Source organism: Rhea americana, unplaced genomic scaffold, assembly GCF_003343005.1.
Source record: "Rhea americana isolate MKP2758 unplaced genomic scaffold, rheAme1 scaffold_21, whole genome shotgun sequence".
In the NCBI taxonomy this organism is placed as follows: Eukaryota; Metazoa; Chordata; class Aves; order Rheiformes; family Rheidae; genus Rhea; species Rhea americana.
The window spans coordinates 1375197-1396061 of NW_028186258.1; the positions used below are offsets into that span (position 1 = coordinate 1375197).

Consider the following 20865-nt stretch of genomic DNA (forward strand, 5'->3'; position numbering starts at 1 on the left):
GTGAGGAGAGGGAAGGAGGCTGTGGGGAGAAGGGGAGCCCGAGGTGGGGGGAAGATTGTGAAGAGGGAGGTTGTAGGGAGCGGGAGGAGAGAGGAGAACGGGAAGCTCTGGGGAGGGGTAGCCCGCGGGGTGTGAGGAGAGGGAGTAGCTAAAGGGCGAGGGAGGCCTCGGGAGAGAGGCTGTGCAGAGGAGCCGTTGGGAGAAGGGAGGCCCTGGAGGAGGGATTGGTGGGGGTCTGGGAAGGAAGGGAGGCCCGGGGTGCTGCGAGGAGAAGGGCTGCAAAGAGAGGGAGGCTCTCTAGGGGGAGAAGGGCTGCAGGCAGCCCCCGAGGGAAGGGAGTTTTCCCTGCTAGGGGAGAGGAGAGGGGAGCAGCAGCATACATCTGTCCTCCCCTTCCCAGAAAAGAGGTGTGTGTGTGGGGGGGGGGGAATGCTCTGTGCTGATAGAGCGGTGTCCTTTCTCACCTTTTTCTTCAGTCTTCCTCCAGAGGAAGATTTTAGGATGAGAGGCAGCTTCCTATGGGCATTTGTCTTGGAAACCATCCCCTCCTTTTCCCTTACCAATACACACTTGCCCAACAGTACAAATACGATCTTTTTGCTCACAGCTGTGATACGTGGGATTAGTGGAATGCTGCCACCTCCTCCTTTTCCAAGCCTTTGCTTTAGTGAGACTGTCAGAGGCTGGTATTGTGTAATTTGTGTGCCAAAGAGGACACAAAAGTCTCTAGCCTCTAGGTATCTTGGGTCTGAGTCAGCATAGTGGGAATGATAGCTGTGCCCTTCTTCATGGAGTTGTGTGGAGATCAGATCAAAGTTCATGAGGCAACCTGATTCTGCAGTAACAAGGGCTATGTGAGGTTTGAGTTGGTTAATGAGGGCCCTGCAGTTCTTGCATCAGTGAATTAATCTCCTGCCAAGTCCAGAGTACTCCTAATTTAAAACATGGTTTATGTGTAGAAGTGTGAGAGTTTCCTGATGTAAGAGGTGCTCTCTGAAATGCTGCAAGACTTTTTTGACTTCTTTCTGATGATGTTATCAGAAAATTAAAAGTGAAAATCAAAGCTAACTTTAATTGAGGTATGAGAAACAATTCATGCTTTTCACTTCCTATGTGAAGATTGTTGTGGCTTATGGAAACTGAATTTCTTTTCTCTTCTGCTCTGTCTCCAGAGGCCTTAGTTATTAATGACCCTGACTTCCAGCATGAGGATTTGAACTTCCTCTCCCGTAGCCAACGTTATGAGCAAGCCATCAGGAAGAGCTCTCTGATGGTGATGAAGTTAAGAGAATATGGGATTGCAGATCCTGATGAGATCTACTGGTTTAAAAGGTACCTAAGTGTAGAGTTTGCTTCTTGTATCTGCTTTTTATCATCACTAAGGATATTAGAGCAGCCTTTTTTTCTATGTTATTTTTCTTTGGAAATCTAAACTTGCACCATGACTCATTGAAGTTCAGTGATCCAGCTTCAGGTCCAGCCCTGACTTCCTGAATATTGTATTTTCTTAGATTTTTTTTTTGGCCGGAAATAACACCAAAAGTAATGATTTTCTGCACTATATATAATAAGAGTGACAGTGGGGCTTGTATTCTTATTTGTGAAAAAGAATGAAAGAATATATACCGAAATAACTTGACTCTGCATAAACCTGAAGGTTGCAACTTATCATGGAATCTCTTAAAGCTGTTTACTTCACTTTGCACTTAGACCTAATAAAGTTGCATTATGGGCATACTTGAAAGTGTTCCAAGGTGGTTTATTAGTTGTTCTTTATAAGTTTCTCTTCCCTTCTTCTTTCAGGCTTCTAGTGTAAAGTGGTTCCCTTTCACTTACAGACTTTTTATTGTATCTGATGTTTGTTTGTTTTTTACCTGATAGCATTACCCTTGTGTTAATAAGAACACTGTCTTTATGTCTGAGTTGCATTGCTTGCAGGGAGCTTTCTTCCTAGCTTTGCCATATTTCTCACTTAGCTTTATTAAACTCTGACTGATAAAATTAAACAAAGACCATGAAAATATCCTCTGGCACATTAAATAACCCCAAATGTTCTGAATGCACCACTAAAAATCACAAACCCCTGTGACTACATTTGTAGGAAAGCTTTCATTGCCTCAGAAGGTGAGTATTGGGACCAGTTAGTCCTACCTGCTGTAGTCTTTAATTTTAAAGAGCTGTTGTTCAACAGTGTGAATTATGTCACAATTTTTTTTGTGGAAGTAATAAAAGCTTTCAGAAAACTATCAGTGAACAGTGATTACCAGAAAAAGCTCAGTGACTGTATTAGACTGTGTAGGTACTGTCTAGCAAAAGTTAAATGTTAATTTGGCCTACCTAAGCAGTTTGTTACTGGAGGGGATAGGGAAACTTCTTCAGTTATTTTTATGGAGAAAACTCAGAGAAGTCCATCCAGTCTCACAGCTGGCAAGTTTCCATGGAGTTAGCAATGTAAATACTATGCTTAGCTAGCATTACTAACAGTATTTCATTAAAATAGGGCTCTTCTGGAGTAAGATGATACTTTAGTCTTGTTCCATAAATTCTTCTTGGAGTCAGCAATTCATAGTTGTTAATGGGTATATGCTTAATATTTTATGTAGGCACCAAATAATGTATCAGTATCTTATGATATGAATAGTCAAGTGTGACCAGTCAGAATCTGTGATCTGAAATCAACTGAAATAGTCGGGAAGACTTGCTTATTTTCAGAGCCAAATCTAGTTGTAGATACTCAGGATGATTGCAGCTATGTAGACTGACGGTATTTCTCAGTCTTATGCATTAACAGCATGTAGAAGAATAAAGAGCAGTACAGTTTTTGTGTGTAAGTGAGGTTTACTTTCTATAAGAGTGATATCAGGCTATACTCTTTATATTCTTGATTTGAATTCTTTACTACAATATCAGGTGTTTGTAAAGGAGGATATTGGCTTAGTGGTTAATAGAGGGAAGAGATCAGAAGATTATCTTTTCATCCTTTGAGTTCACTTGCATTTTAACATCTCTCTCCATTTTCTGAAATGCCATGTGTCAAACTTTTTAACTTAACCTTAAGTAAGTTAAAAGTTAACTTGGCTGGAGTTCGGTCTCTCTTGCATATCCGAGCATGTCAATTGGTATTTACCAGAAGAGACCTTCGTTGACTAGAAGGTGACCTAGAGGTTTTTGAGAAGATCCTGCCATGTATCTGGGCTTGCTCAGTTTTCCAAACTAGAAAATTAAATAGAAACAGTGTTATGACCTGCTTTTAATGAAGGTTGACGTCTTTGATTCAAATGTAAAGTTGTATTTATTGTGATTGACAATCAGATTTCTACATAAGAAAGCTGAAGATGTTTTGCAATAATTCTTCTCTTGCATTCGTCCTTAAGACTAGGAACAAAGATACACTCATATGTGCAGTCACTGACAGTGAGCTTTTTCTGAGGTTGAGCTCATTTTCCTGTATCTTCTATAAGCTACAAGAATTTCATTATTGAACTTTGTTTCCCAGAATGACAAACTTTAAAGCTTGATTTATGAATAGCCTTTGAAGAAAAAAGCTTCCTTCAGCTGCCCTGAAGATATGCTTAAACAATTATTGGTGCTGTGACATGTTGAGAACTGCATATTCCTCCTTGTTTCCACAACAGATTTGTTAGGCTCCAAAATTTGAGACCTCGTATATATTTAGAAGCCATTTTAATTGCTTATCTGGTGATTTTTTTCCTCTGGTTTAACATGTCAGCACTGTAGTTATCACTGACTTATGAAGACCGGCAGCCCTAAAGTGCCAATATTTGATGCTTCTTTCACAGTCTAACTGTAATAGAATTTAAGTCAGCATGAAAGATGGGACCTTGATATACAGCTTTTTGAAGAAAGCAGTCTGGTGGTCTTAATTCACATTCAAATTTAAATGGCTTTCATTGAGGAAAACAGCAATAGGAGAAGAAGCAAAAACAGCCGTGGCACAGAAGAGAGGATCTGAGAGCTGCAAGTCAACAGATGATTCCTATGTTCATGGACCGTTATTACATGGTTCTGCACCTTCTCTTTAGGACTCTGTCTCTGCTTTTCATTTTGGCACATTATGTAAGGCCGAGAATACTTTTCAGTACATCCAACCAGAAGCTGTAGTAGAGTCCCAGGCTACTACCACATAATGGGGTCCAGCTAGCTGCTAGGATTTTTCTTTTGATATGACTCATAAAGAGTTTTATTGTCATGGCATTTGTTAACTCTGAAACCCCGTAGGCACAGATTAGACTTGCCACCCCCGCTGCTTGCCCCATGAGGAGATCCTTCCAGGTCTGCTTTAAGAATGATCTTGAAGTGCAAAAGCTAGAAAAGATGGGTTGAAGATTTTGCTTTAAAGTAAATGATTCTGGTCTGTAACCTAATTCTGCAGTCTGAGACCGTCTTTGCAATTGTTCATTTAGATCTGGAGTCTTAGAAAGCATAGACATCTATTGTACTGTTCCCGACAGGTATGCTGTCGAACTAGGTATCTGTCAAACGCTAGTGCATTTTACTACATGAATGGTGCCAGATGCTGGGAAATATGGAAATACTTACATTACCTAAGTAGCATGTTACTGCGCACTCCTCTCCTATAAGTGGATTTGGAACTGCAGCTACCTTCTTGACTCGTTGTGGCTGTTTTAGCAAATATGACTTCAGATCTACTCAGGACATCTGGGGTCATTGAAATTGCCAGTGCTAGATGCAATCAGCCACATTCAGTCTTGATGCAACTAATTACTTCAGCAGTTATACTACTCAGGCTGTGGCAAGCACTGTGTATAGATAGTGGGAAACACCAAGTGGGAGTGAAGAAACAGAGGAAGGAATAAAGAGTTCAGAAAAAGAAGGAAAAACTTATTTACCCCTTCCATGGGTAGTACCTCTTACCTGGTTGTCCTTTGTCATGAGAAAACAGGATTTTCTTATGAAGGTTCTTGGTTTTTCATATGACTCTTAACCAAGTAGTGTTTTAGCATTTAACGTGATTGCCAAGTCAACTTTTTTTCTGTTCTTCTCAGTTTTAGCTGTTACCTTATTTGGCTTGTTACTTAATGTTGATAGCATTTATTATTAGTTTAATTAAAAATAAATTTGCGATTAGCCATCTTTGTATTTGGTACTATTGCTAAAGAAAAAAAGGATTATATGGCTGATCAGGAAGTAGGTTATAGCCAGTGAGGATGTAAAAGGTGCAGTTATTACTGTATGGCTCTTGGAGTAAAGGGGGAAAAAAATCTAGAAACTAGAGCAAAGATGGGGCATTTTCTGTCTTCTGTCCTTGTAGCATTTATAAGCCCTTGGTGAGCCTGTTAAGTTCTACTGCAGTGTATCTGTTTATACGGCAGGTAACTTGCAGAATATTTTCTGATAGGAGAAGTGACTGCCTTGATCCCAAGAACTCTTAAGCTGGTTTGAGTGGGAGTACAACGCATCTAAAGCGCGATCATTAATGGCCTGTATTGCATTACTCGATGACATAGTTTTGGTTCTGGAAAAGTTTATGGCTCATTGTCTTGTCCATTTTAAAAACTGTTTCATTTAAAATGAGCATCTTCCATACAAAGTTCAGTGGTGTTTGAGGAGCTGTCCCTCTTTCTCTTGTCCTAAGGCTGCTTTTAACACTTTGTATCCAGCAGTCTGGTTTTGAGTCATCAATCACTCTCTGCTCCCAGGTGCTCATTCATAGTGTAAAATGCCAATCACAAATGCTGCTGTAATTTGAAAAACTTTGCATAGAACATCCGCTGCTCAGTGCAGCTCTGTGTTGGCAACTAACTCTTAACAAATGTGCTCTTTAAGCAGGTAATAATAGATCAAGGTTGACTTTTATTTCCTTTGCAGATACCTTGGGTAGGTAGGAGTTTTGTGTGTATGTTTTCAGGCAGGTAGTTGCAGAGCACTCATTTGGTTCTTATCTTCATCCTTGAGTCTGAATGGAATAAATATTTGCCTGCTGGAGGTGGAAGATGGAAAAAAATGTTCAGGCTCCACAGGATGTTGAAGGGAAGTTGCTGTTACTGCATACATCTTATGCAGTGAAATGTTTCAGCATGTTTAGTATTGCAGAGTTTTGTTTTAATTGGGCATTTACTTTGCCCATCCTCATGGCTACTAAATTAATGAAGCTTTCCCTCATGAAACAACTTCAGTTTTGAAGTATGTCTGTTTAAAATGTATGGGTTGTTTTACATTACTCCATAACAGTAATTTTAATTGAAGGTGAATTCATAATCTAACAGCTGATGGAAGCAGATACAGGTAATATAGAACTCTTCTGAAAGAAGCGCTGGGTCATCTAGGCCTTTTTGTTCACAATACTTAGTGCTCCTAGCTAATAAAGGCCAAGTTCTAGGTCACTAGCAGTAGTGGGATTTTTAAGCCTGAAAGATGTGGGGGTGGCGGGTGGGAAATAAAACTGAGAACACAAAAACCAAGTTAACTTCTCAGTGAGGTTTTAGTGGAAATTTTTTTTTCTACTTAGCAACAGCAGAAGCTGACGAGTGAATAAAATGCTTGAAAGAAACATTTCTTTCCCTGTTAGCGTTGCTTCTCATGTCTCCTGTATTTTGGAAGTTGTTTGTGGGGCACAAAAGAATCAAAGAAATATCATAAAATAGGTTCTGTTTTCTACGGTTGGAGAAAAGCCTTTCAGGCGCATGCGGACAGTAAGACTGAGATCCAGATCCCTCTATTTTTCTCCTGTAGAACATGTTTGGGCCCTTTTCCTGAACCTTTCGGTCTCCACTTCAGCATGTTTCAAAAAACCTTAGAGATTCAAACGACTGATGCTCAGAAGGAGAAATGGCTGCCTCTGGTCCATGGAGTCAACATAATTGGCACCTACGCCCAAACCGAAATGGGACATGGTTAGTTCCCTTCAGGGATCAATGGGTAAACTTTTTTTTCTAACTCCAGTTCATAATTTGATGCTCCATAGGTAAAATCTAAGAGGTGAAACGTAAAATAGTTAATTTGGTTAACTATTTTTTTCCTGTCCTATAGCCAGACAACTGTTTGTTTTGTGTTCTAACAATCACAGGGCTCGTTTTGGTCTTTTCCAGAATGCACCTCTGAGCTGATCACTGACTTTTACCGTTCTTTACCATTGTTTTAAGATGAGGAGTTGATTCTAAACCCTGGCAGTCTGAATTTCGGTTTAACTGGTTGAGACGTGTCAGTCAACAATACTGTGGGTTTTATTTTTACCTGAATTTAGGGCATGCAAGTTGCAGAGTTTTTAGTGCACAGACAGTCTACCTAAATGGGTCAGAAAAATGCCTTTAGATGCAATCTAGTATGCTGAGATCATACTTAGGTTTGTGAAAGTAAGGTATGCTTTGCCCCAAGCGCTCTTTTTCCAGATGGCACTCCATTGCAGCAGTATAGTTTCACAGTAAGATCTTGGTTTCAAGAAGAAAAATCTTACTCCTGTTATTGAGGAAAACTGCCTGCACTTATTTTCAAGTGGAATAATGTTTAATGGATAAGAGCACATTCTTTTGCCACAGAATCTAGAAGTCAAATGCATCAGCAAGTAAAGTTTAACAAACCGAGAGACTTCAGTGCACATGCTGGCATCTGAACATGGGAAGCATATGTACAAGTCTGGACAACTGCCTGAGTTCAATAGTGATACCAGTTACCTGCCTGTTAAATTACAGCTACTTGTGCTAGCTGAAACATTCCAAGAAGATGCAACACAGGGAATGGTGTTGCCAATTCCATCTCTGAAGCAGAAAAGACAAACTTAACTCAACACTGGAAGTTGAGGGACAACCAGATAATAAAAAAAATGCCTGCTAATCTTGTTTGCTTTCTCACGCCAACTTGTTTAAATCAGACACTGCCACACCAAAATGACTTTTTACACGCTGTTTCACATTAGATTATTGCACTTTCTTGCCTGGTGATGGTTTGGTTTGCAGTTTACATATTTAGTGGAAAAATGAGTATTTTGAAACTTAACAGAGCTAATGCAGTGATAGTATGGTGAAGTGAATGTCCTTTCCATGCTGAATAATTTAAAATGCAACTGTATGGCATTCCTGCCGTGAGTGTTGGGTATCTAACTACTTTATCAGTAAAGCCTCTGCAGTAATCTTCACTAAGCTTTGCTTGCTTGTTTTTTTTTTTAAGCATGATATTTAGAAATTGGTGATGGGGAAACAGACCTCTGAATTATTGAACCGAATTCCAGTCTAGATTGATAGTAACTGCATCTTAACTTCATGACTCCCTACTTGGTGGCCTGCTTTGGTTTTAACCTATTTTCATAGTGAGTAAGTCTCCAAATAAAGAGCACGGGCTCAAAAGGAGATAAAACTGAATTATGAAAAGACTGTATTGTTTCCACCTATATTATAGCTTGTAAGTAAGGACTTCAGTCTTTGACTGTCAGTCAGCTCTCTACTTCTCACAAGTGCTAAACTAGCTTCAAGATTGGTATTCCTGATTAAAAAAAGAGCCTTGTTTGACTGTTCAGTCAAAAAGCTTTAGAAAATATTGCTATTAGATTTATTTTTAAATGGTTGAATTTATAGATGCCTAAAAACATCAAAAAACTGAGGTTTTACCCATAGAGCTTCCTGTAGTTTATATGAATGTATGTTTAGAGATTACACAGAGCATATTCTTCTCACTTTGATAAGGATACCAAATGAGTTTAAGCTAAGTTCAGATCACCGCTCTTTCCAAAATGCATATCTTGCATTAAAAAAAAAAAAGGCAAAGACATTATGTTCGTACATAAATGTGCCAGATGGACAGCTCTTTGAGGATCAGCATTTCTATACAGTCTACAGCCTAGCTGTTTTAGTGCTTTGCTTTCTTATATGCAGTATTGCCAGTCTTGCACATTGGAACTAATGCTATTCACTTTACTTCCCTTGTTTCTCAAACTGGTAAATATTGCTCTGAAAAATGGTAAATATGCTTTGAAAACCTTCTCACAAGCAAATGCAAATGGAATCTCCTGAGACTGCAGCCTACTGCAGTCAAATATATTTACTGCCCCCTTGGAAGAGGGCTCTGTTAAATTGTCAAAGCTATCAATGTTAAGAGTTAACAAAGCATTTAATTTTTTATATATCCAGTGACCTGATAGACTGGTCATGTTTGCCAGAACTTTAAGGAAGGAATAGTTCTAATGAACCATGTTTAGTTGGAGAGACTCTGTGCTGGTGATTTACAGATTTTAAAGTTGACCTTCTTAAAAAATTGTTTGTGTTCACAGCTTTGACTTACACATGCAGAGCACTGCCCTTTTTAAGAGAACTTTAAGAAAAATTAGTGGGAGACCATAAATGGAATTTTAGGAGGGGAGTAGTCTGTTTTGTGTCTAATCCTTCAAAATAAAAATGTGAATTAGATAATGCTGAAATTATTCTTAAAAACAAACGAAAAAAACCCACCATAGCTCATTCAGCTGTGTGAAGTAGAACTTCTCTCAGGTTCTACACTCAAACCATGCAAACCATGGAGGTGGGGAGGGAATAACCCAAGACTTGCTTATGCCCTTGTTTCTAAACTGTAGTAAGTGTCCAGCCTTCCATTTTTTGGTTTGGATTAATCCTTGTCTTTCAGTCATACAGGGCATCAGAAATACAGGAATGTTGCAAATGCATTTTTATGTAGGATTAGAAAGAAATGCATTGCAGCATGTTTATTTTGGAGTAAGCATAATTCTTTTTTTCAGAAGAATTCAGAGCAGAGAAAAGGACAGTGCTCTAGCTTTCTAAAATATGCTTGCTGATTTCTGATTTACACATAAATCTTTTCTCTTTTTCTCTCTTTCTGAATCTCCACCATAAATCCCCATGCTTGCTTTCCTCTCATAACATTCCCTTCACACTCCCATCCCATGACACTTCTTCACAGCTTTGTTCATCGCGGACGGCCTGAGCCTTTGGACCTTCATCTGGGCATGTTCCTCCCTACTCTTCTCACCCAGGCAACCCCAGAGCAGCAGGATCGCTTCTTCATGCCTGCCTGGAACCTGGAGATCATTGGCACTTATGCCCAGACCGAAATGGGCCATGGTACAGTACATTCCCTAAATGCTATTTGTAAGCATGGCTTTGTGTACAAAGGATTTCCCTGCCTGGGAAAAATTGTGTGCATTTACTCCACAGTCTTCACATATGCAGTTGTGGCCATAGGGAAGGATGGACTACCTCTGAAATTTTTGATAGATCATAACACCACATGCAACTTGACCTTTTTTCTCCTAAGGGAGAGTGTGTGATATCTGTGATTCTTACATATGAGCATACTGAGTATTCCTCCTGTGCCATTCAAACCAATACAAATGTTTGGGTTTTTTTAAAAAAATGCCTTGTGTATGTGGATATGGTGATGTTAATGTGATGGCATCCCTTTGTTTCTACACTTACCATTCTTTACAGAGTGATTTCTGCTTTGGTCTACTTAGCATTCAATGTGAAGATAAAAGGACAGTGTTTTAAGATCCTGAAAGAGATGCTAGAAAAGTAAGAGCTGTTTTTTAACTTGGGACTGACCTTGAGTCAGAGAACATGTGGACAACTTGATTCTATTGCCCATGTTTTTCAGGGGACTTTATCTCCCAGTTCCTTAGTTCACTCCCATGTGTTCTTTTTAATTGGACCATGAAATGATTTCTCTTGGTTTTCTGTCTCAAATAGACTTTATTCTTTGCTATCCCTTTGCTTTTGAGCTTTGAAATGGATTGGTGACAACTCCAGCAGTATTGTGGTTGCAACACTTTTTTTTTTTAGAAAAATCCAAGTTTCAAAGGGAGCATGCTCCGTCTTGGGCGAAACTTTGACACCTGAGAGATGCAGATGAGAATTTTTTTTTTCTAAAAACGAGCAAGATCCACTTCTGTGCTGAAGTGAGGTGTAAAGATTGAATGAAGCATAAAATAACTGCAAGTTTGTGGAGAGTCTCTTCCGTCTAGTGAGGTTTGAAGAACCATACCAGGAAAGTAAGTCTTTGAGAAGCTGCCTGTGGAAATGCTGCTGTTAAGCTCCACACTGTGGAACATTATGCAAATGCATCAAGATGATGTCCTGTTCCTTGGTGAAACACTTGTGCAGAGTCCCTGACTCTGCAGTGGTCTGTCAGTCTGGACTGTCAGGAGTGCTTGTAGCTTGTCTAGTTTAAACTTACAGGCATGGCGATTGATCACAAATGCAAGGAAAATGCCAAGGAAAATGGTAAGACGGGTATGCATGAATTGCGAAATAAAGATTTGGGGGTAGAGGACAATAGAGACTAGAATTGTTACCTTCATCTTTTTGGAGTCTCTTCATCTAACTGCCAGAGTAACTTAGCATATGCATGCTATTGCTTGTGCTCTTGGAGCTATAGATGATCTCATTTGGGAAAATCTTGCTCCATCAAGTGAAGGAAATGTAGGCCTGATGAGGGAATAAGAGATGACAAGCACTGTTTATTCCATCTTGTGACTGAAAAGTATGATTTTATTCTACAATTAATCAGTTTGCAGTTTGAGTCAAAGCAGATGAGTATGTCTCTGTGGACCTGTTCACTGAGAAACTGCTCATGTATGTGATAGGAGAAAAGTGTCAAGTTGGAGGTGCTTGGAAACTAGTGTTAGAACACTTTTTTTTTTCTTAAAAAAAAAGAAGGAGAAAAAAAGGCATGTTTCCAGAGAACTGTTTTCAGATTCCAGAATACAGCCTGACTTTTCCCTTGTTCTTTCTTAATTGGCTGATATTCAGTCCTTTATATAACCTAAAAGACAAAGTTAGAATTTATGCATCACTACTGGAGTTCAACTTTCCATTGTCTAATTCTGCCCTTGTCTGTTTTGTGATGGACTTTTGACAAAACAAAGTGTGCTTGCTTGCTTTCAGGAACTCATCTTCGAGGCCTAGAAACCACAGCCACATATGACCCTGCTACCCAGGAATTCATTCTCAACAGCCCCACTGTGACCTCCATTAAGTGGTGGCCAGGTGGACGTAAGTACCTCCTTGTATGTTTAAGTCTGGAAGATAAATTGAAAACTTAAGGAGGTGACATTGTATGTGTTGTGTCTACAGGATGGCAGTGAAAGTTGATCCAAAGTTTTGTGTCAGTTTGGTAATTTGCTTTCAGCCAGCTAGCAGACTTACCACAGCTTAATAAAACTTCTGATTATCTGTGCTCTGGATTGTTTCTCTGAATCATTCACACTCTGTAGGTTTGGTATAATAATTTTGATACAACAGATCAAAAAAAATATTTGAAGTGTCTGAGGTAGCCTGTAATTAGGCAGAAGTTCCTTTGGCTTCACTGGGAGGTTTAAGGGCTTAGTATTGTATAGTCAAGACAATCATGTATGTAACTTGGGGGACCTTGTTCATCTAGGTGGAGAACTCTGATGTTAATCAGTGCTGTCAGTCTTTTTTCTAACACATGATGTGGTTAAGGTAGTCTCAGATCCTGCTTTAAGGAATGAGGACTGTGTATTTAAGTCTGTTTAATTTTCTTTGATTCCCACTCCTTTTGCAGTTGGAAAGACCTCCAACCATGCCATTGTTCTGGCCCAGCTCTACACTCAGGGCCAGTGCAAAGGGCTGCATGCCTTCATTGTTCCCATACGGCAGCTGGGCACCCACGAACCTTTGCCGGGTAAGAATCTATGGGAAGTGTTTGGCATTCCTGGAAGCGTTAGGTCTGTGTCTCCAGCTTTACACAGCTGCATGTGTCTTGTTAACAGACATAGCTTATTTCACCAGCTGATTTCAGTGAGTAGATTGTAGGTCAGAGGAGTTAAAACTTTAGGTATCTTATCTGTGATTGGACCACTGCTGAGTCCACTTAGCCTCATGTTTTCAAAGTAAAGGTTAATTTGGAATTTGATTCTGCCTCAGTGTTTGCCAAGGGTGATTTTGTGAGGCAGCATGTCATGTCCTTCTACCTTTTGAAAGGGAAAGAATACTTTTCAGCATCCCCTAGCTAAAAGGGAGCTGGATAGACTTTAGAGATAGCTTCCCAGTCAGTATGTAGGACAACTACATGTAAATTATGGAGGTCTCCATTTTTGCATCACGGAGATAAAGGCCCTGTGTTAACAGTTATTCCTAATAATGCCAGGACTTCCTTTCTAGAAAACTAAGTGGTCTGCATGTTGGAGAAGGCTTGAACCTCTTGTGTGATGTTGAATGCCTACTTCTTAATGCAACTGTTTTTTATCTATGGCAGGTATTACAGTGGGTGACATTGGGCCAAAATTTGGCTATGATGAAATGGATAATGGCTACTTGAAAATGGACAACTTCAGAATTCCTCGGGAAAACATGCTGATGAAATATGCTCAGGTAAAGCAGGGAGCTCCAGCACAGGCTGTTAGAAGGAAATATCAGTGATCTAGTAGCTAGCTGAATAATACCTTAGACTCTAAATGTCATTAACTCCTTTTTTTTTGCTAGGTGAAATACATCCCCAACTCTCTGCTCTTAGTCGGGGAAGGGAACCTCTTCACTTTCTGCAAACTTTTCTGATCTGAAACCAGAAGCACCTCCTTTGGAGCCTTTAATTTAACCCTAGACTGTCCAGAGTGGTGATGGCTGAGCTATGTGTGTAATAATTGACAGTTTATCCCAAGTATCTGCATTCCTCTTGTTCCTGTTGCCTGATGGCATCAGTACCAGAAAGGTTTCTTGGCTTTATGCACTGCCCTCACTTACTGCATTTTAATCCAAATGTGAACTAGTGGGTGGCTACTGTGACATTTCCTTCTACAGAATATCCCTATTCCGTGTGTCTTGAATCTTGCAAATAAGTCCGTTTTGTTTTAATTTCTTGAGTTGCCCTTTATCTCAAATTACTCTATTTCATAGAGTAGTGTATACGCTACGAGTAGTGTAGGAAGGATGAACTTATAATGACAGCTCTAGGGCTGATACAAAAGATTGTGCTTCTAGCCACTGCCCAAAGACTGTAAATAAGGAGCAGAGAAAACAGCCACCCACTTGACTGGACAGCTTTCACTATGGTATTCTGGGCTTTCTTTGAGATGCTTCTCAGGTAAATACAGCAAGACCGTAGGCTGCTTGCAAGTGTTACTTGATGAGCTCAAAGCCTGAGATGTGAACACGTAGAAGGGAGGAAGCTTTAAAGATCAATAGACTGTGTATTCTTTTTCGTAGGTTGAACCAGACGGCACATATGTGAAACCACTCAATGACAAGCTGACCTATGGGACCATGGTGTTCATCCGTTCCATCATTGTAGGAGATTCAGCTCGCTCCCTGTCCCGGGCATGTACTATTGCTATTCGCTATAGCGCAGTGAGACACCAGTCTGAGCTAAAGGCAGGGTAAGTGCAGTGAAATGGCAAAGCAGTCCAAGTCATGCAGTGAAATTCCCAAATGCTGGGGAAAGCAGAGGGACCGTGGTTGATGCTGTTTTCTTCAGCACTTGGTAGAGTTGTAAAACACTGTTTCACCTTGAGAAGCAAAAATCTTCGTGTTCGTGACTGCAAATTCTGCTTCTTCCTGCCAGAAGCTTTTGCTCAATGGCCATAGATACTCTGACTTGATAGGGATGCAGCCTGTACTATCCAAGTGGAGAAGTGGCTTGGAGTTGAACAGAACTTCTGCAGTAATTTGCCAGTCAGTGTCATGCTGACTCTCCTGTGTTCTACTCTAGGGAACCAGAACCCCAGATCTTGGATTATCAGACCCAACAATACAAACTCTTTCCTCTCCTGGCAACGGCATATGCTTTTCACTTTGTGGGAGCCTACATAAAAGACACCTATCGTCGTATTAGTGGAGACATCATTGAAGGAGACCTGAGCGAGCTGCCAGAGGTACTGTGTCTGGAAGTTGGAGGGCTTCTGAGATTTTTAAGTAAGATTTGCTTACAATGTGGGAGACAAGGCATCAAGCCTTTAGACTGTTGCTCGTGAGATAGCGTGTACTACTTAGATCCATGGATTGTAAGTCCAGTATGTGCTGGTGACTGTTTGCACTATTGATCTTGTAGTGCTTTAAAAAAATGCAAGAAGCAATGCAGGATAAGAAAGTTACTGTGTAGAAAAGCAAAGTGACTTTTTAGGAATGATTGTGTATGAATTGGAAGTGCAGTTAAGACTGGTCTTATGCCTGCGCTTGTGCCTTCTTGATTGTCCTTCCAAGTAACTACAGTAGAATTAGTGTCTTGATCAAAGTATTGGTAGTATGTTGAGGGATTAGGATTGTAAGATGTAAGTTTTCAGTTGATGGCTAGGGATTCTACTTGAGAAAATAATGCGACAAAAGGCAACTTGAAGGCAGTTTTGCACAAAAAGGCCAATAGATGGGGAATGCAGCAGGCTAATGGAATTCATACTCTAAAGCATACTATGCATCATACACAGAGACCAAAGATCTCTGATCAAAAAGTCTTTACATGTACAGAGGCCTTTATGTGAATTACAAGAACTCTTTTCCTGAGCCCAGCAAGAAAACTAGGGCCCTGTGGGACAATGGGAAGGTGGTATTGATGATATTTTGTCTGGGAGCTGCAGTTTCTAGCAGAATGTGTCAACTTTAAGATTCCAGTCTTAACTTTAACTTGTTTGGTTTTTGTCCACCAGCTCCATGCGCTGACTGCAGGGCTGAAGGCATTCACTTCCTGGACCGCCAATGCCGGTATTGAGGAATGTCGAATGGCATGTGGTGGCCATGGTTACTCCCGCTGCAGTGGCCTTCCTGATATCTATGTCACCTTCACCCCATCCTGCACCTACGAGGGAGAAAACACAGTCATGATGCTGCAGACAGCTAGGTATGGTAGCTTCCATCCAAAACTTTTTTGCCATGGTATTATGGTCTTTGTGCCAGAAGTGATGAGAGAAGAGTATCTAGACTGTCCTGTTCTACCACGAAACTGTTTCCACTTCTGTTCCTTGCCCTGTTGATACATGCTTTTGCCTTTCAGCCATTTTCTGCTAGATTGACCCTTCTTAACATGTGACTTCCCGTCATCCAAGTGAGCGATGTAACGTGGAGGCTTATCTTTTTATCTTCAGGTTCCTTGTCAAAAGCTACATGCAAGTTAACTCTGGTCAGCAGGTTACTGGCATGGTGTCCTACCTTAATGATCTCTCCAGGCAACGCATTCAGCCACAGCATGTGGCTGCTAGGCCTGTGACTGAGCGTATCAATGATCCGATCAGTTTGGTGGAGGCCTACAAAGCGCGTGCTGCTTGGTGAGTTAACATTTGTCCGAATGAGCTAGATGTCTCTGTGTTGGGAGATGGTAGTGATACGCTGTCGTCTTAATACGAGGTTTTCAAGCTGTTGCCTGTAAAGCTTTGCTCCAAGTGCTGATTTTCAAGAAGTGATGACCTTTATTAGGTCATACCAGTGTTAAATGCTTTGAAGTTACAGCAGACAACGTGTAGACATAAGTTGCTCTCTTTTCCCTGTTCTGTTTTGAAATATATCTTTTTTTCTTATTAAATGTAAATAAACAAAAGCATATTCAAACACACAAGTATGAGCATACCTCAAACTGCTCCGTGACCTGGAGAGAAACAATCCTGATATTAAAGTCTGTTGCGCAGGAAGCATTAAGTGAGAGTAAATAGGTAGAGGTGAGCAGGTATTCAAGCACCGCATCTATCTAGTCAAGTGTCATCTTAGCTGTCCATTGCTATGTGTTTTAGCTGCAGCACTGATGATACTGGTCTTAAAGCCACACGCATTCACTCCAGCAATGCACTCTGTCACAGTGCAAGGCTTCTGAGTTTTTCTGATGTGTTAAACAAGTTTCTGTGAATTCAGGGCAATCCTGTTGGTGTAGTTTCACCTGTTTCTCTCCTCCTATTCTTATGAAATAGGCTTGTAGAGGCTGCAGCAAAGAACTTGCAAGCTGAGTTGAGCCACAGAAAGAGCAAAGAGGATGCCTGGAACAAGACTTCTGTTGATCTTGTGCGAGCATCTGAGGTCAGTGATGTATCTAACAAGTAAGAGCGCAGTAGGAGCTTCTTATCCTTTCATGAACCTGATTCAGCTTTCTTTTATCTGTTTTGTAGGCGCACTGTCACTATGTGATAGTTAAGCTCTTCACAGCAAAGCTCTCGGAGATCAGCGATGCAGCTGTCTGTGCTGTTATGACTGAGCTGTGCCTCTTGTATGCACTCTATGGAATCAGTAAGAACACAGGGGATTTTCTGCAGGTCAGTGACTCTCTCTGATGTTGTACATTCTTAGGGCCAGAGTCCACCTTCACAGAGATGCTTTAAATACAAAGCTGCGTGAGTGCTTAGGCGTAAGGTCTCCCTCCATGGCTGACTTCCAGAAGGCCAATAGCAATGCACTTCTGATAGAAGCTTGTTGTGTTAAGTTTCCTTTGTGATCCACCAGAAGCAGAGCTGGCATCTGGGTTAGCTTCCTGTTTTCCAGTTGATGACTATGTTGATTATGAAACTAGCTTTTTTTTTTTTTTTTTTTAAACTGCTATTTTTTCCTCAGTGAAGGAAGACTGACCTAGGTTAGACTATGGAAGAAGGAAAGGTTCTTATGACTTGCATACTGTTCTGATAATCTTCTGGGTTTTTTTCAAGGCGAATATTTTGACAGATACCCAAATTAATCAAGTGAACCAACGTGTGAAGGAACTCTTGGCTATAATCCGTCCCAATGCAGTAGCACTCGTGGACTCCTTTGATTTTCATGATGTTCATCTTGGGTCTGTGCTTGGCCGGTATGATGGCAATGTCTACGAGAACATGTTTGAGTGGGCAAAGAAATCTCCGTTGAACAAAACAGAGGTAAAGAAACCTTATTTCTTCCTCTTAGGTCATATGCGCCCAGGGAAAAAATTCAGGAGTGTTAGTTCTAATTGATCAGGAAAAAAATCGCTAGTGATTATGGACCAGAACTAGCAAACTGCTCTTGCCCCGCTGCTTTCAGCCTGCTTTTTTAATCTCTCCCTGAAATGCATGCCACATCCAGTCCTTTGTGAGATACTTTGAGCTCCTTAGTTGGGAGAGGAAATCACACTCTGCCCAGAGAAACAATTGGATAATCTCATTGAATTTAAAAGCAATTATCACTTGCTTTTAATTCTGCCTAGTGACAGAAAACCTTATATATTTTTCTGGCAAATCTTCTATTGCTTTCAGGCAATTGTAGTGATTCTGTAGAAGGAAATAAATTTGTCCCGTGTATTACTTTGAAAATATCGGGTGCTGTGTATCTGCCCTCAGGCTCTTGCTGCAGCTGAGCTAATAGAAAAGAAACTGGACGGAGAGGAGTCAGCATGTCCCTCTTCTGTTAGCCAAAACAGAACTCAGTCCTGTTAGTGTAACCTTTACTGCTTTGATTTGAGCAGACTGCATCTCCTACCATAGGCTGCCAGAGATTGTACACCAATTGTAATCAAATCGCATCAGTGATTTGCTAAGTTTCTCATGCTTCCCAATTCTGTGGGGCTTACGTAGTTCACTGCTTCTTGGGAGACCTCTACCAGTTTTCTGTTAATTAACTCTCCAAGGAATTGTCTATGTAGGTATGAAATGTCTTATGGCTCTTTTTTCTTACAAGCAGTAGTGGGGAGGCTACTTGTTTTAGGCTTACTTTCTGCATCCTTTCTGTGTTGTGCAGACAGTCAGTGTTAACTGCTCTTTTTATATCCCAAAAATGACTGTTTGAGGTTTTATTAGTATAAAAACAGTGCAAGATGTAAAGAACTAGAAGAGTTTTTGAAACTCGAGCCTGATACTGACATAACTGCTGTTTTGCCCTCTTACAGGTTCATGAATCCTTCCACAAACACCTGAAGCCGATGCAAGCCAAGCTGTGAAGCCAGCTCTTTTTTAAAAAATGCACAATTTTCCTGGTCTGGAAACTGGATATTTTGCATCCTTTCTTCAGGCACCTAAATCAAACCTTTCAAACCTTTCAAACCATGATAGCTGTAGGACAGTGAATAATTGTAGCTTTTCTTTCTATTTCTGTAAATTGAGATGGTGATTGGGGGAGTGCATATGGATGGATGGCTGTTTGGTTTTGAAGTGCAATCATGGTGGGGGGGGGGGAAAAAAACTTTTAAACATCCGAGGAAGCTTTATGGATTCATACAAGAATTACTTTTGTGAAGCTGCTAACCAGGCAAGTTACCGTTATTAAAAAGGTAGTAGGGTTTTACTACTAAGTAGTACAGCCCTCAGGCAATAGCTTCTAATGAGCAGTTGTGTCCTTTTCACCCCCCACAAAAAAGCATCAACATGTCTTGATCTTTTTTCATAGACTAGCACCAGCTCGCTCTCCCTATGTAGCAAGTATTTAGGCTGTATAAAGCCTTATGCAGAATTTTATGTGTCTGCGTGAGATGCTACTCTCCTGATGTGGCTGGGAACTAAGTGTCCATCTTTCTCTCTGAAGCTCTGCTTCAGTGTCTTTCCAGAGGGCATCTTCATGTATCCCAGTGCATCCTTTCTTCACTGCCCAGCAGATTTCCCCCCCCCCCCCACTTGACATTTGCCTTTTCTAACACTGGCACCTTACCCTTCTGATTAATAGGAGTTCAAAGGAGAAGGTGCTGATGCTACTATGAGAAAAGACAAGTAGTAATAATCAGCCAGGAGCTGTTAATGGATGTTCTGCCCTTTTAACTGTTAGTATTTTCAAAGCACTATCTCAAAGCACTTTACATATGCTAGTTGTTATGATTAGATGTGAAAAAACACATTCTGTTATAGAAACTGCAAATTTGACTTGAAAAGATGAAGCCAATATTTGGGGGCAGAAATTTGGCCAAGGCCTTTGGGTCTGCAGGTTGCTCTGGGATATTCTTCTGTGTACTTTCTTTTTTAAAGGCAATCTTCAAGATGACAATGCAAAATGAAGTGCCTAGATTCTTTTTCCCCACCCATGCATTTCCAAGGAGCTTTCTCTGATCTGCTTAAAAACATTGTTTTTATATTGACTTGCACAATGCTGTCTAGATGAACAATTTAAAAATGTAGTTTTTAACAGGACTTCCTGATACCTAGTGAAATCAGTAAACTAAACATCACTGCTGTTTTTCAGCACCAATAGCTTCGCCCAGTAACAGAATAAAACATTTTTCCACAACAGATGAAGAGTGACTTTCCTTTTAAATTGGTAAAATGTTCAGCATAAGCCAAAATTCTGCAGTTCTGAGGCAACATACAAGAAGCTTGTCCTCTGAGAGCTTTGGCACCTGCTAAGTCTCTAACTTTGGATCACATTTTCATAGCAGAATTTTCTAGGACTTGCAATCCTTAAACAGAGTGTTCAGCTCCATGCACAGTAGCTGAACAGAAATGCCTAATTTTAAATAGAAATCCAACTTCCCTTTTGGCTGCTGAGTCTCCCAGGTTGAATGGAACCTCTGCTGTTCAGGATACCAAGGAGGCAAAAGGCTTTGCCTTCTATATGTTAAGTAGAGCGGACTGCTGACCTGGGGATGGTCTATGGAGAACGATCAGGGAAAGGTTAAAATGTGTTAATGAAAACAGTACTAGCTAAATGTATGTACAGATTTAATAAATTACAAAAATGTGTTTTCAGACAAAATGTCTTTTTTTTCTTTTTTTCCTTGGCTCTCTTTTATTTACCTTTAGTGGATCTCATTTAAAGCATTAGAGGAAACAGAACATGGTATTCAAGAGATGACTTTTGCAGAGAAATTGTTTCTTGAGCTGCTGCTCTCAACTCATTGTGTAAGGAAATTGAAAGCTTTGTTTTTCCTGCCAAACTTTATGAAAATTCCTGCAAGAATTCACCATTAATTTGGTTAGACTTCATGTGGCTTATTGCTAGCATGCTCTTTGTGGCTTGGCTCTGCACAAGGCTCTAGGGCAGTTAGCACAGCAGCTATTCTTGCCTTTCTAGTGTTGCTCACAAG

At 40.4% G+C, this 20865-nt stretch overlaps 1 protein-coding gene across 5 annotated transcripts; it reads left to right on the top strand.

Moving 5' to 3' along the window:
- The first annotated feature begins 1089 nt into the window (after positions 1 to 1089).
- Positions 1090 to 20534, top strand: ACOX1 (acyl-CoA oxidase 1). Of its 5 annotated transcripts, none has more exons than XM_085304480.1 (13): positions 1090 to 1332; positions 6715 to 6875; positions 11868 to 11975; positions 12508 to 12627; positions 13201 to 13316; positions 14148 to 14317; positions 14650 to 14812; positions 15581 to 15771; positions 16016 to 16195; positions 16829 to 16934; positions 17024 to 17167; positions 17555 to 17761; positions 18745 to 20534. In XM_085304480.1, exons 1-13 carry the CDS (start codon positions 1133 to 1135, stop codon positions 18793 to 18795), a joined length of 1917 nt encoding a protein of 638 aa, XP_085160606.1. In that variant the 5' UTR covers positions 1090 to 1132; the 3' UTR covers positions 18796 to 20534. The 5 variants fall into 5 exon arrangements, with proteins under 5 accessions (XP_085160606.1, XP_085160605.1, XP_085160609.1 ...); XM_085304479.1 differs by lacking the exon at positions 6715 to 6875 and adding an exon at positions 9886 to 10046 and having other exon boundaries at positions 1092 to 1332; XM_085304481.1 differs by lacking the exon at positions 1090 to 1332 and adding an exon at positions 9886 to 10046 and having other exon boundaries at positions 6749 to 6875.
- The last annotated feature ends 331 nt before the right edge of the window (positions 20535 to 20865 follow it).